The following is a 16,843-nucleotide window of genomic DNA, read 5'->3' on the forward strand; positions in this document are numbered from 1 at the left end:
TCCTGAAGGGAACAGCAAGCAGTCAGAAGGAAGTGAAAAAGATGCTTTCTAGTGGAGTCTTGTGGTACACTGGGTAGCTCTAACACTTCCGTTGCTGGTTTTGATGGCATTTAAAAATGAGTTAGAGGACTGTGGTCAGCCCTAATGTAGGTGTGCATGAAAGGGAAAGCTAAGAGAGAGCACCAAATGTAGGAAGCCATGGAGGAAAAGAGTATTAAAGCCTTCCTCTTCAAAGGACCCATCTTGTTGGTGTTGAATGCAATAGATTTGCCACCTGCTTTGAGTGGAATCAAGCCCAAGTGAGGAAGGACATCACAGTTGAGAGTGCTTATGCTCCTTAGCCAAGAAATCATTTGCTTCTAAATTTTTCTCTGAAAATAAATCCTCCCCTCTCAGACTTTGATAGAACCCCTTTCAACTTGGCCTAGGCAGACCAGTCATAAATTGAATAGGCGCATGGAAGATAACTTTCATAAGAAAATAAATGATTAAATAAGAGAGAAATTAGAAGTTTGCCGAAATCTGTGACCTTGGACATCTCTGTGTATTAGATCTCAGGCACAATAATTTTGAGGCCCCATAGGGATTCTCCACTGTGGGAACTGAGATCTCAGCTGGTTAGAAGAGCAGCTGACCAGAAGGTCCTCCTGCATAGTCTTACAGCCTGATGCTCTCATTACAGATGACTTAAGCTGAACAGATTTTTCTCAGTGTTGAACTCGTTTGTTAAACGAACCTGTTTGTTCCCAGCTTAGCGCAGGACATTGCACATGGAGTGCTGATGGTCAGAAGTGAAGAATCTGCATTGGCAGATGTACAGAAACCCAGTCTCTATTCTCATGCTCTTTGTACATAACTGGCTTTCAAAAAGAATGAGAAGAGGCAGAGTGGATCACCCAGAGCTCAGTGATGAAATCTGTGAACATTAATAATGGTAGACTTGGTTAGTTTCTCCCTTTAGTCGTCTTTTTGCTCTCCTTTGTAGACATCTTAAAGTACAGCTGGGCAGCGACAGGCTTTCTGAGGCAGCTCAGGAAAAAGCCTGTTTGGTCAGAGGCAGAGCTCGCAGCGGGACTCCCAGTGTGAAAGGTGGAAGGACCCAAGCTTCAAGCCTTCCACCGAGGAGGCTCAAGAGCAGAGACTCAATTGAGCAGGCAGATGTGAATGTAGAGGCACTATGGGAGGATGTGGGAAGCTACTACCATGTTGTTTCCTTAAGGGCTGAAATTGCTGTTGTTCAGATGGATGAGTGAAAGCTTGCTCTTTTATCTATTCAATTTGGTTAATCTGTTTATCTATTTGTGCCAGTGTAGGAGACGGGAGACAGTTTAGTGTAAGATGAAGCTACAAAACTTCAAAAGAAATACAAAGTTTAAATCAGCAACAACAAAAATATTTCCTGACTTGATCTCCATTCCAAACCTGGAGAGGTTTAAGAGAGCTTTAATTTTGAAGTTTGTGCAATAGGAATGGATCACATTTTCATGGCACAAAAAGCTTATATGTAATAGTGTTTCATTGCTAAGAAGCAGGAGAGGGAAGAAAACACACATTTACACTTGTAAGCAGGGCTAGTGGGTAGATGCAGAAATAAGGAGCTGTTCTGAAAGGGACTGAAAGGAGAAAAGCCTATTTGATTCCATGGCAAGAAATTATTTACAGAACTCAGATTTCACATGAAATTCCCCTAACTACTGAATTGAACTGTCTCTAGGTCATGGCCCATGAGCTGTTCTCCACCTTTAGTCTCAGATTCTTTGGATAATAAATGGTGACCAAACACCAGAGAGAAGCTGTATCCTGTTCTGTTGTGGAAGACACTTGCATGCAAGTTTATATATTGCCTGCTAACAAGCAAATGGTATCCCAAATACAGAAGATCCTTTGTACTGCACAAATGGGGAATAAAGAAGAAATTTTACTACCAAAGACTTGACCAGCTGAAAATTTGTCTGTCAAGATACTCCAACTCCAGATGCATTGCAAAATATCCCAGTCTTAATGTGGAGGTACAGTTTCAATTTTAGTCCAAGTAAAAGAAGCCACACAGAAACAGAGAAAATGGAATTATCGATGACAGAGAGATGCCAAAGATAAACGGCAGCACATAAATACCACCCCCACCCTCCAAAAAATCTGACGTGTTTGGACTGCCTCTGTGGACTTGAGCAATGCAATGCATTGCTTATCTATTGGCAAAAATAGAATCACTGCTGGTGTTTGGGGAGAGTGTTTCTACATGCATAGCATCAGCTTTCTCAGCTGGGGATTTCCTGGCCAAGTCATTAATTAGAAGACTTGCACATTACTAAGGTAGCTCTTAATAAGGTGGGTTGAACAGTTAGCCAATGTGCAGATGTTTATAACCCATTAGAACATCTAGGCCCTATGGGCCTGCTTTAGCAACAGACACGCATCAAAGACTGATTTAATGTATTCATATAGCTCACTAGCTTAGGAAGCTCTCTTAAGTTAGTGCAATAACTTAAATCAGTTACTAAGTCGTCACTTTTTCTTTATATGCAATAGGAGTTTTAAAATGCTAGAACAAAAGTATTGAAGGGTGACTGAAGCAGTTTAATTGGGATTAAAAGGAAAAGAAGCTCATTCCTACCTACTTTGTTATATACTTGAAAAAATTTCAACACTGTTGTCTGGGCTCTGATAAGCACCACTTAAGGTCCAATGCAATAGTGGACTCTGGAGTAAAATCTTGTTTTACCTGTACAGCAGCTGTGTCTGAGAGTTCGGGCTGATGTTGTAACGTCTTGTCTGTCTTGTTTTGTATAACATAATAAGTGTTTGTCCTGTGTTTAGTCATATTTATGACCAGTTTGTTCATGCCTGTTCATCAGTATTACAAATGCCAGATTCATTAATGGTAGATGAATAAGGAAAATACACAATACTTGAATAATATATAATACTTGTGTCATGTTCTGATAAATATTTTAAATTAATGGATGATAATGTCAAAAGGTAAATGTTGACTGAGTTTATGTAACAGCTGGATCCGTTCCAATTCAATGGATCAATGTGTATTTCAAGCCTCCAATACTGTGACTGAGTAGAAAGAATAAAATAAAGCTTTGTTATTTCATTTTCCTTATGAAAGCTCTACAATTGGGCACAACTTTCATTCTCTTTTAAGACTGTATTTCTTTCTGCTGCAATTACTTTGTAATTGTCTTGATTTCCCTTCTAATATCACTACTCACTTCGCCAGCATTTCTTTAGAGAAGGACTCTACATTTCTTTTAGGTCTCACAATTCTCTTCTTGACTGTTCTTCTTAGATGAAGTCAGTTTAATGCTCTTGGCTTGTGCATCCAGCTTTCAATCTTTACTAAAATAAAGTTTGGTTTGTTGGTGGAGCAAGAGGCATTCAGAAGTTCAACTCTTCCTAGAAGTATTTATGCAGTCCATGCGAGTACTGTGGCAATCTTGTCTGGTATTTCAGGACATGTATTGGAGACCAAATAAGGTGCAGCAGTGAGAAAGAAACATATCTTCACTAAGGGGATGGACAAGAGGAACTGAATTATCTGGGAGATGTTACAAGATAAGGTGATAATCTGGAGGTAGAAAGAGTTTGCGAGTGATGATCTTGAACTTTAAAACAGAGGCAAAAGTATAGTGGTGGTCAGCAGTAGGCTGGTGACAAGGAGTGAGCTTGAAAAGAAGTGCTGAGGCCTTATTAAGCCTGAGCCAGTGAGTAAATTCAGGATAATTCCTGCTGCACGTGGGGCATTCATGTCCTGAATTGCATCATTAGACGCTGCAGTAAACGTGTGTGATGGCAGCTGCGCACCCAGCGTGGTCTGCTAGGGATTTCATGGTTCTGCCCGTGGCTGATGACGATCAGGTGCCTTCTCCTGTGCCGGGCAGCCTGGCATCGCGGTGTGAAGCAGGGTGGCCTCAGGGCTCCCAGCCATGCCAGCCCGTTGGCAGGTGCAGAGCTCCTGAGCAGTGGGCGCATGCTGAGCGACCAAGCCAGGGTGGTCATTGCTCCTGACAGCGTAGCACTATTGGGAGTATGCTTTGCTCCTCAGCCCTAGGGTGGCCAAAGAGCATGTGATGCCTTTTGGTCACTGACAGACCAAATGGGTGACAACTGGGCCTTGCTGCTGTTCCCACCCAGTTTCTGGAATAGTCATCTGCCCTCCAACAGAGGGGAGAAATGCAGAAGCAATCAGCACAGGATGGAGAATACGGCAAGGTGGGGAGGCAAGGGAATGCCGTGTCTGGAAACAGGGTGATGATGTGGCCCAAGATTGCTAAATTCAGAGCGCTGTTGTCAGGGGAGCTGTCCTCAAAGGAAGGAGTGGGCCATTAAGTCTATCATATTGCTGAGTAGGTTGCCAGTTTTTGTTTGACTGCCTAACATGCATGTGAAGATTGTAAAAGTGCTGGAGGAAAAGCAGTTGCTCATGATTCCAAAATACAAGGCAGGAGAAGAGACCAGTGCTAGGAAAAGTCTGTCTGGGCCCTTGTAGGGCAGGCTGGCAGAGGAGAATTTGAAGGATATGTGCAAATAGTGCTCAGAGAAAATGACGGAGAAATCTGCGAGGCTAATCACACAAAAGCCAGATTTGGGAGCAGGTTGCTGAGTCAGCAATGAAATGAAGTGCTAAAGTCTGCAGACACAGCAAGACTGAGGTGGATTATAGGCCTTGGGCTTTGCCCAAAGAAAATGTCTGAACATCTTGGTGATGATTTTGCCCTGGAGTCAATCCAGAAGTGGCTCAGATCCAACAGTCAGTCCAAGGAATTTGAGTTTCTCTGGGTCACACTTTTGTGCCTGACACTAGTCTACTCTGGCCACCACTCAGGCCCTTAACTCATTATTCCATTTGCCTTGCCTTGCTTCTCCTCTTTTTCTTTACCTTATGTTCAACTAAAAATCAAAATCTACTGCTCTATCACTGTCTAGTTGTTCTTTCACTTTATGCAACTCCTTGGAACAAAGACCCTCTCCAGAGCTGGATTTGTGCAATAAACATGTGTGTGGTGCTGTAAGCATTATTATTTTAGATTAGTTTGCCATAACTAACATTTTTATGAAAAATTTGAAATAGTGTAAAGTAGGAAGGCATTAATTTTATTTTTGAAATGCTTTACCTGATACCAGCGTTACAAGTCAGTGTCCTTGTTACATTCCTTTCTCAAAGGAAACCATTGCACTTTTACTTTATGCAGCGTAACTTAGACAAATGTACTGAATTAAGGTTTCATTTTATTTAATATAATAAATGATTTATAATTCACCAAAATTATTCCTGTTTTGCCTGCTTTCCTGTAAGTAAGTGGCATGTTCCCTTGAAAGGTAATCAAATCAAGTTTGATCACACCTGGTCTTCCCTAAACTAATGGCATAAGATGATGTATATTCAAATCCTTATCCAGTAAGTAAACTTTTATGTAGTAAATGACTCTGGTGGGATGTGTCATCCACGTCAAGCCTGTGGGTAGGTTTAAAGCTTTCTGCAACTTTGTTGTGCATGTGACAATATAGTACAATGTTTGCCTCTTCTCCATTCTGTAGTAGCGAAGGTTTATTTTAAAATTCTGTCATAATTCTCCAGAGGGACAAAGTAGAATAATTTAATAGATTCTGACTGATGTTATGAAAACATGTTAAAAGGAGTCAGGGAGTATTGTTGTGTATGGTTCAGTCTGTTAGTCCTTAGGTGATTCTCAAAAAAAAATTTAAAAGTAGTAACACTCCTGTCAAATTGCAAAATGTCTTTTTGGAGGAGAGGTTTGTGTTTGGGAAGGGGAGGAAGCTGTTTGTCAAAGTCTTCCCATTTGCCTTCTCCACTGGATTTTGAGGTGTCCACATTCATTTTTGCCATCAGACTATGCTAGTTAAAGTCATTCAGAAACATCCGTACAGTGTTTGCATCTCTGTATCCAATGTGAAGAATAAACAGATATGAGTTTAACTGTAACTTAGACTAAACCTATTTATACATAATAATGGTAAACATAATGGTTCCTTTCACAGTTTAGTTCACTGTTTTCTTAAAGCCTTTGTATCATAGGGTGAATATAACTCATGTTAAATTTTTATGAAATGAAAGAATTTGGCCTTGCATTTAGTGCCTAATTCGATACCTAATTTGAAAACAGAAGTATTTGTGTTTGATGTAAAAAGCAGAACAGGCAGCTGATGAGATATGTTAACTTCAATAACAGGAAAGGATATCGGTAAGGGCAAAACACGCTGATCACATAGCTGTACCTGGCTTCAGTCTTCTGCTCTCTGTGAGCATCCCGAACACTGGTGTTCAAATTGCTTCCTTGCGTGCACAGAAGGAGAACAGAACATTACTGGGGAAGACCCACCTGAAAGCCCTAGAACAACAGCTTATCTTTTCCCAAGTGGAGTTTACTGACAAGATTTAACCTACTCATAATGAAAATGTGGCAGACTTAACCTAGCCATACTATTAAACGTAGTTGTAATTAAACACAGAGATCAAAACGTGTTCCATGGTTCTGCATATGCTACAAGCTTTGTATTTCTATGATACGAAAACTGAAATGGTAACAGCTTTAGATGACATGGCTAGTTTTTGTATGCACTTTTAAGGTGAAAGAGAAAAGAACGTGGATAGAAAGGAAATGCCTGATTTTGAAAAAGACAGATGATGATTGCACTTATCCCTGCTTTATGTATTATGTTACTATTCACCTGCAAACACTTTCTGTATTGAATTTACATTTTATCTTTTCCCAGTAATAACTGATTATAGTGTCAAATGATACATGATAATTGAAATCATGAAGACTGTGAATTAAAGTTGAGTTGGTGGTTTTATAACTTTTCATTCTTTGGTTTAACTTATACATTTGTTTTACTCCGGCTTTTTTAGTACTTCTGTAAGGATTGGTTGCAATCTTCTTAATACCTGGTAATAGATCTGGAGGGGGGAGCAGGGCACAATAGCAATACTGTTGTTTTGATTATTATACTTTTGAGTATCTGTGAATTCTCATTTTATTTTAGCAGGGTGTGAATATTTCTATTGGTCATTGTTTCCAGATACTGTACACTGAAAAGTTTTACATTGGTGGTTTTGAAGGGATTTGTTAATAGGCTTTCACAAGATTGATTAAAAATATTTTTAAAATATAGAATTAAAAAGCAACTGGTGAGAGCAGATGGGAAATTTGACCAAGCATTTGGAAATGGCCTTTCTTGTGCATCAAGGTAATGCAAAGACTGCCAGGAAAAAAGAATGCATTTGGAGCTTTGCTTGATTTCAGTTTGGCTGTTCTATAAAACTAAATCGTTTTAAGTAAAAGTCCACTAAACCACATTTTACTGAATAAATACTTTTACTTTTTCCTTAAAATTGTGTCAATGAAAGCCCACAGCCAATTGATAACCTGACAGAATAAGGCCACCTCATTTATGTGAAGTTTTATAGAAAATACCTATCTTTTATTACCCATGGGTATTTTTATAGTTTTCTTCTGACAAAAAGCTCTAGGCATAGATCTAATGTCATTGTTGGCATACTACCCAAAAATGTGAAGGAATATGTGGGGTACACACTTTTCTAGTGCTCAGTGGCAGTTTGAATATCATTCTTTCCTCATCTAACACAGCTTTAGGGTGTGCGCTCTTTTATTTATATATATAGTAATAAAGGCTTTGTTAAAGGCAGCACATGGCAGACTCTGGCATTCCATTTGTGATGTGGGCCATCCATTCACTGGCTTGGTTTGCTTTTATTTCTGCTTTCAGGCTTAAGACCAGAAGCTTTTTGTATCTTAATTTACTCTAATATACTTTAATGAATTGTAGAGATAACTGCCTTAAACAATGCACTGTTTGGTAAAGCAGAAGTCAGTTGGGCTCTGCCTCGTTTAAGAGCTGGCATGGAGCACTTCCCAGGGAAAGGGGTTTAGCTGGTGATGTTTTAGGACCTCAGTTGAAAGAGGCACATTCCCAGGGACTTCGACAGGGAAGAGAATCCCGTCTTCTGACGTCTTTCAAGTCTTCTGACTTGAAATGGCTTGTTCAAGGAAGGTGGATTGAAATAGAGCTGGAAAAATTACTAACTAGACACCATTTGACACTGAGAGCAAAATGATCATCCACCGTTACCAGCTCTCATTGCTGTTGCTGTAGGACAAACCTTGTACGAGCCCAGGAGGCAGCATCAAATCCATCGTCTCCCCGCTCCTCCCTCCATGCAGACATTGGGCAGGATCCCTCTTCTCCCTCAGGTTGTTCTTTCAGTGCACTTCTGAACATCCTCCGCAGAGATATTTTACCACTGTTTTCTGCATCTGAAGTAGATTGTAACTATGGATTTAGGATGCACCTTGTCTTTTGTGCTTGTAAAGCTGTGCATGCCTACAGCTGTCTATGAATATTAACCTGAATCTCCTCGAGGAGAAGCAGTAACATTTGAATTTTCTGTTTAACTATTATTTTGTTTTGCTGTTTTTATGAGCTGTTGTTTTAGTAGTTGTAGTCAGCAGGGGTTGAGAGAGAATAACAAATGATTTTCTTTGATCTGAGGAGAAATTTCAATCTGTTTGCATGAGATACTCAGTTGCTCTTGTCTTCTAAATGGGGTCACCTGAAAGGAACAGATTTCTGTGCTAGTCAAGAGGTTTCTTAGACAGTGTTAAGCCACAATATTTTTGACACAGCTAATCTTACTTTATTTTTCATGTTCACTGTAAATAGCCTCTTCCCTCTCCCTGAAGTATAAAATGAAAATGTGCTTTTTTTCAATGAGTATCTGGTATACCAGGAAAAAATTAAATAAATAAGACCTTCAGGAAACTAGCAAATGTGCAATGTATTTTTGGGACAAGAGCAAAGGCCTTTGAGTGAGAGGTGGCTTTTTCCTTAGTTCACTTTGTCACATGACAATGTTTGAGTTTCTGTTTCCAAAGAAATATGGATTCTTAAAAGTCATGTTAGTAGGCATGTATGGTCTTTATATATACTATCCTAATCATATGGGATGGTAGAGAATCCATGGATTAAGGCAGTTTGTGAAAGGTATTCAATAGTGGCCAAACAATGAAATTAAGCCTGTTTCTTCCCACAGTATCTACATCTTTTTCCTCCTCTTCCCATCACCATTAGATTAAATGTCTTTGTTTTGTGTTTCTCCACAGATTGAAATGCTAAGGAAGAAAGTAAAAGAAAAGGAATTATTTATAATACAGCTTTTAGAAAAAATCTCTTTCTTAGAATGTGAGGTAAGGCATTACCTTTTAAGTTTATATTATTTTGATTATTTTATTTGAAACCCATTAAAGGTGGATTTGCTGCTGTCTGATGTTATCCAGATGGATATTTAGTACATGTATTTACTGTTCTTCAGTATGGAAATCAAACTTATGACATCAATCACATAAGGAATGTATGTAATACAAAGGCTCAGTACTCATGCTAGTTTTCTTAATGTACAATTTTATAACAGTATTATAAGTACTTAAAACAGAAGCTTCTGAACAAAGACTGTTGGTTTGATTTATATTTTTTCCCAAAAGTAAGGACTCTTATTTTCTTAATAAAAATGTTTACATTATTTCTTACAGAGAAAAGCCAATTTGCTGTTATATTTTCTTATTTTAATTATTATTATTTAAATAAAACAAACCTGTGTTGAAAATTACTGTTTTCCAGAATAAAGAATTACAAGATAAATTGGACTATTTAATGGAAAACCAACCAAAGACCAATACAGAAACCAGAGATACTGGTGTAGGATGTGATCTTCCATTCAGGTATTCAGTTTTTCTGCTTGTTCATAGCAAACTTCTTCACAGTGTCCTTTATTGGTGCTGTCTTAGTAAAACATTATATTAGTAAACTGTTGGAGCGGATTGTGGAGTTTTGCAAAATTTTAGTAATTTTTAAAGATTGTATCTACTAGCTGTAATGTACTTAATGATTTGTGGAGTAGGATATTTAATGAAGCTGACCTACCAATGACTTTAATTTCTGATAGCTACAATAGACAGTTGTGTGGGGTTTTTTAGATGCAAACCCTTGGGTGTACTTGTTGACAGGAACATGATTTAAGCAAGAAATTAAGCTAGGAGTCAAGAGATGTGATTTTGTGAAATGGGGGAAATCTTGGTAAAACATTGCTACAGTGTCCAATGCTGCCCCAAGCCTGGTTAATGCTGGCTTCATGCATGTTTTATCCCTTGTGTTCTGGGAGAAGCTTCCTGGACCGTTTTAAAGGGCAGGTAACTCCAACAGAGCTGTCTGGTGTTCACTACAGTACAGTTCAGGGCTGCAACAATTTTTGGAGATACCCTGTTCCGAAGTGGAAGATTGCCAAGTAAGCAGGGCGGGCACATTAGTGCTCCCTTATCTGGAGGGTTGTCGACGTTCTGTGGTGGCCCTTGGCTCCATAGCCCAGCTTTGTAAAACTTAAGGCATGTATGTGTGCCTTCCCTCCTCGTCCTCGTCCTCGTCCTCCTCCTGGGCACTGCAGCGGGATTGCACTGAGCCCTGGTAGCAAGGCTGTCAACTTGCACCTGACTCTCTTCCTCCAACAAGCCATCACAGGGAAGGGGAAAACAGAAACCAAAATAGTAAGGTAGTGAATGTCCTTGGCCAATTCTTAACGATCATTGTGCATTACTTTTACTACCCATAGGTAAACTAGTTCATCTTAACTGTCCTGCAAATTGAATCATTTAGTTTGAGCAATGTAAATTAGTATTTGAAATCAGCAAACTCCTATACAAACTAAAATTTCTCTTCTCAGTTTAAAAGCAGTCACTTTTGAGTATATTTGCCAGTGTTCAGGCTAGAACATATTTTAATGGCATAAGCTATGAAACCTCAAAAACAGTGTTTTCACTCAGAGTGCCAACAGACAAGTATCTTTGGCGTAAACACAGCCTCTACTTATCTTTTTTTTTTTTCCTGATTTTGAGATTTATCTTTGACATGTATGCAGTTTAGTTTTTATGGAATTACAGTTTACAGTTGTGTTCTTAAATGTAACATTTCTGTCTTTATCGGCACAGGACCCTTAGCTCTAGTTGTCCATTCCAATACGAGCTCCAGCTGATGCGTGCATCTAAACTTATCAGTATCAGCCATAGCTTTTATCAAGTATTCTTTGTGGCATTTAAATAAATATGGAACATAACAAATAGGCTGAAGAGCTTAATTTTAGCCTATCAATAGCAAAAATTTATTGCAGTGGCACATCCAGCCCAGCTGTCTGATCCTCTAACACTAAACTTTGTAAGCTTTTTCTTGTCTCCTTAACAGCACAAGTATTGAGAACAGAAGATCTCCTGAAAGTGCAAGGCCAGTGAGGACGTACACCCCATTCAAGAGAGTGTTGGAGTTTAGCACAAAGAACAGTACATCTTGAGCATTCAAGTCAATGTGCTTTTTAAATATAAGCAAATATCTTGCGCCTTTGCAGCTTGGTTAGATAAATTTTTATCAAGCCATAGAGAAGAACAGCAGCATGGGGTCTTGCTACATTTATCCTGAAAGCAGCTTTTTAGTAACTTCGTATCTGAAGTTGTTACTGACATTGACCGTGAGGGGGACATGGAAGAAACGGGATGAGTGAAACAGCAGTCAATATTGCTTCTTTGAGAGAAGCTGTGTAGTGCAATGTGTCATTTCAAATACTAGTAAGGAAGGAGTTGTACAGTTGTACAGTTTTTTTTTCTTCAATTGTGTTGTAATTCTATTTGTACAATGAAGTTCTAATATATTTTATTTTCAGTACTACTAGAAGCAGAATCTGAAAGTACCCTGGCAAAGGGCATTAATCTGAGAGCTCCCCTCTTGTCCGCACACAAAGCGTGAGGGCTCTTCAGCCCTGTCGCAGAGACCTGCTGTAGCTGGGGCGCTGGTCACCTGCGAGAGGCCAGCTAATAACCAGTGTCCTTTTTCTGGGAGCGAGAGATGCAACTGCTGCTCCTCTCCAAGAATCCCCTCAGCACATGCAGGTGAATATCATGTTTGTTGCTCCAAACAGTAAGCACTAGAGCAGCTTTATAATGAACTTTGCTTTGTTGGATTGAGGCACTGGTTTGTACTTCCCCAGTTATGGGGTAAAGTGAAAGATGCATTCAATAGTAATTGTGTAGGAAAATCCCTGTCACTTAGATTTTAAGTTCCTTTTGCACTGGAGGAAGGAATTCTCACTAAACAGAATTTCACCTACAGCAATTGCTGGTTACTCTCTCATCTGAATAAGAATTTTGATTTTGAGTACTGTTTCTTCCAAAACACTTAATCTTATCTCTGGCTTCTATGTACCAGCAGGAACTACTGCCTCTATTACTGAACATATTTTAATATATAGGGTATTTTTTACATTCTGTTTTAATCTCCCAGTTTTAGTGAACTAAAATGAATTATAAGTATTTTCTTGTAGTTCTGTTAACATGAGTGAAGGGTATTTTTTTTGTTATTAGTTACTGCTGTAGAAAACCAACAATTTATGTTTTGTAACATTAATGTTGTTCTTGCATTGAATGTTAATCCTAGAAGGCACTCACCTTGCCACGGGGTTTCACAAAGTGGTTGCTTTTGTCTCCAGTCTAGCGCAAATTCTTAAATTCACTACTGCCTGTTCAAATTCAAACTCAATAGAGTTGTATTTAAAATAGTGATATTCACCTCATAATCCCAAACTCATTCTTGCAGTATTTCATGTTTTTCTGAATTTGTTAGAGAACTTTGTTTATCCTGTAACTGTGCTATTTTACTATTAAATAAAGAAGCCTGGACTGGAGGATGGACTGGAGGATATTTTGATCTGGTATAAGTACCTTGCAGGAACATGAATTGCTTGATGTAATCAAAATACGAACAGAATAAAATGGGAAGCTCAGACTTCCCTAGCCTTTATGATCAGATCATCATCCATTTACACATAAGCTTTTTTTTTTTTCCTCACATACTGTTCAACTCCTAAAAGCTTAAAATGTTCATTCTTTCTAAAAAGTCATTCATAACATTGTGGATTGTATTATGCACAACATTTGAGAAATACTGCAGTGAAAACCATTAGCAAAAGGGTAAATTAACTACCGTTTGACAGAGGCCTGTAATTTTCACTGGTATAGAAGCTGTAAATACTAACATCTGCTCAATGTTTCTTTTCAGAAGAATAATTCTAAAATACATCATGTCAATATTAATAGTGCTAAAAGGAAAATCTGTTTAATTTGGGTGCAACGAGGGACTGAGAAAGATCTCATAGATATCAAAAGGGCAAGGAAAACCCCTCAGCTGTCATATTAGTGAACAGAAATAATACCACATATATGCTTAAATTGCTTCTCAGAGAGAAGAGGTGCAAAACTTCTGTAGTGGGATAGGGCTTGACGAAGAAGTCCCTGAGAATAAGGAATTCTGCTGCCTATAAAAGCAGTCCTTCAGACAAAGCACCCTGTCATTATGCAAAGCAGAGGAATTGTCTTCTACCTGAATATACCAAAAGCATAGGAATATCTGAGATGTGGAGAAGCTCTAGTCCTAATCTCGCATAGAGTATTTTTCCTTGAATGAAGTTTTGATGCTTGAGTGGATTTAAGAGACTGAGTTTGTTCAACAAGGTTCTGAAATACTGGTTAATTATGAACAATTGAGATCATGAAGTGAAACTAAATGGGAAGAACATTTAAACTGGAAGTGTATATTGATGAGCCCAAAAGATGATGGAATGATGCAACCCAAATTTCAGGCACAAGCCTTGTACATGTGTGATCTTATCTCCCTCTAGTGTTTGCTAACAGCAAATATTAAGACAAATCTGTTTTTGAAGAGAAAGAAACTGAAGACTAATCCCACTGACCATGCTGATGTCCATTAGAGATACAGCCTCAGTTCATACCTAATCCCTTTTACCATCCTATGTGCTAAAATAATCCTGCTGTATTTGGGGGTTTAATTCTTGACTGTAGTTTCTGAAAGTTTCCATCAAACTTAACGTGAATGGATAAAGGCTAAATTTATAGATAAGATGAAATGTGTGTGCTTGTAAAGAATGTTAACTGAAAAGTTTAAATAACTAAAAATACTTTATCCCTCTGTCTGGCTTTGACCAAAATTGAGAAAATGGAACTTGATAGTTGTGAGGTGCTTAGTGAATGGCAGGAGAGAGCAGGATGAAATATCAAAATGCTGTTTTGATACAGACTTCAAAAGGAAGTTCATTCTGCTTTTAATTCCTGAGGATCTCTTCTGAAAATAGTGCAAGATATCCTTACTCTGAGACTTGCAAAATGATCCTCCACTTAAAACTTTACAGAGACTGCAGCAAGGCTTTGAAGCTTTCTTGTAAATTTTCTGTGTAAATCTGTCTTAACTGTTTGATGGAATATGATATTTTTTTCTAAACCAAATAAGGGCTGAAGCCTATGCTATATTTTTAGAGTATTTTGATATGCAATGGGGTTGATGAACATCATTTGATTGGACTATTGGTCTTAATTTGATAACTGTGAAGGAAAGAGGAAGAGTATTTACATAAGTGTGTGTTACATGAGAATATGGAGCTTTCCAGTCAAATCAACAGCAATGAAAATTAGCATAGGTAATGACAAATCTGACTGAAAAGACTGTAATACATCAGTATAAATTTTGTCAATTTGGGATTGAGTTAATAAGTACTATAACATTAGAAATTAGTAAAATTTCTGTAGCCATCAATAAATACCATACAGGTAGGCCCCAGGAAGTGCATTAAATATTTAAGTCGATTGTATGACTTCATTTGTACCATGATGAGTGTTCTTCTGTGATTTATTCCAGATTTTCTGGAAAGTATTTTGGGATACAGTTTTCATATATGCTGTATAAATAATGCAGTTATATTATATGCTTTTAATACATCTTGAATGTAGGATTTGAAAAGGATAAATTGCAATAAATATTGTATTTAAACTTTCTATTCTATTGTGTCAACACTCATTTAGAAATAAACTTACCTTAAAAACTTGTAAACTCTAACTCTACATAATCTTGTTCGTTCAAAACATGTTATGAACACAAAAGTGGTTACTCTGGAGCCTTGATGTTCTTGTCAGTGTTTCCTTTGGCAGACAGGCTCTTGAGAACAGGAAGACACTCCCTCCTTAAAGACCAAAGACTCTTCCAAAGCCAAATAACAGAAGTAGATGAACTCTTTTTTCAAATAAAGAACTATTGAATTGCATTGGATAAACAAGAATGGGGCAATGTAGCTCTCACAAAACAAAACAAAACAACCCACCCTCCCAATCCCACAGGTAACAACTAAATACATCTGGGATGTTCTTCCATTTTCAGCAGAACAGAATGGGAGTGAGATGAATGTGGCCCATCTTTTTTTTTTTTTTACAATTCTTAACCATTCTGGGAGTGAGATGAATGTGGCCCATCTTTTTTTTTTTTTTTTTTTTTTTTTTTTTTACAATTCTTAACCATTCTCTGATAATACAGACTTATCTTTAAGACAGTCACAATGAAACAAGCTATGTGTCAACTAAATAAAAAGAGGACTTTGAAATATGATAATCACAATGTTACTGGTTTGCAATGCTTAGCTAAAGAATGTGAAGTTTTTACTTACTTAACTAATGCTTCCCTGTGTATGTGTATTCAATAGAGATCGCCAAAAGGCCCTCCTAACATCTTGCTGAGATCAGCAGCGTTTAATGCTGAAACTCTACGACGTAAGATTCTGTGAGTTACATATTAAAGTTTTGGGGAGATACTTTAAATCCTTGTTTTCAGACATTTGAAATTTTTTATACATAGATAGATAAACTGAATAGGTAAGCAGTTCTTCTCTCCGTATTGTTAAGCCCATAACTCAGCACAGGAGATACCTGCTCCACAGAATGGAGACATACATGCTGAGACTTTGGTTCCACTTAACACACTTTCTTTCATTCCTGTTTAGCAAGCTATTTAAACACTTGGGGCTATTTGCATGTATAGAAATGTGCTTAAGAACCCTGTTGAATTCTGGCCTCACCACCCCAGCTCAAGCACTAGAACTCGGAAGAAACAAAGGAAAACAAGATGAAGTGGTAGCAATCATCTACAATTTGAGATATGTGAAAATTTTCAAAATAAAAAGGGACTGGTGGATTAAAAATAAAATATGTAAAAGTGACCATCAGCAAAGGTTACAATATGCTGTAAAGGTGTGTGATGTGTAGACATGCTACAATAGTCTGATAGTTGCTTCCCAAATTTAAAACAGTACTTTGATGGATATAAGGATACGTAGGATTGCCTTTAAAGTGTGAGGTTTTTTTTTTTAAAGAGAGAAATGAGGTTAATGGAGGAGTTCTTTAAATTAAGAGAAATAGAACAATTCTATTACAAAGATGCATTCTTTTGATGAAAAAAAGTTTTCCTTTTGATTCATTTTCATTCAAAATATCACGCCCTTTTTGCTATTATTTTGGTGATAGTTTATTTTGTATGTGTGGCTTGATTTTTTTTTTTCCCCTCCCCTAAAAATTTCCACCTAGGAACAAGGAACCTGTAAAAATACATTTTTTCCCCTCACAGTCATACTTTCTGAAGTCTCCTTTCCCCTGTTTCCCACTGAAAGGAAGGAAGAGTGATATGTATTAACTGAAATGGAAGAAATGAGAAAAGGACAATGGAAAACGATTTATGTAACAAAGTATTTTCTCAGTTTTCAAAAGCTGTAATTAATTTTGGTTAAACTTAAATATTTTTGACAGGAAGTTTTTCCACCTGAAAAAATTCAGCCAGCTGTACTTCATGGCCACCTCTCCCAAAATGTTATGTGACTAGAATACATCAGCTTAGTAGTAATTGGCATCAGCAAAACAGAGATACTAGAAAT

At 37.8% G+C, this 16,843-nt stretch overlaps 1 protein-coding gene across 1 annotated transcript in view; it reads left to right on the forward strand.

Annotated features, from left to right (window-relative positions):
- Positions 1 to 16,843, forward strand: part of MYZAP (myocardial zonula adherens protein) — a 60,054-nt gene that overhangs the window by 33,540 nt on the left and 9,671 nt on the right. The window contains exons 11-12 of the mRNA XM_067305304.1: positions 9,150 to 9,233; positions 9,664 to 9,764. Of these exons, the coding sequence (XP_067161405.1) occupies positions 9,150 to 9,233; positions 9,664 to 9,764 (185 nt within the window). The remainder of the gene's footprint in view (positions 1 to 9,149; positions 9,234 to 9,663; positions 9,765 to 16,843) is intronic.

Source organism: Apteryx mantelli, chromosome 15 (assembly GCF_036417845.1).
Source record: "Apteryx mantelli isolate bAptMan1 chromosome 15, bAptMan1.hap1, whole genome shotgun sequence".
Lineage (NCBI taxonomy): Eukaryota > Metazoa > Chordata > Aves > Apterygiformes > Apterygidae > Apteryx > Apteryx mantelli.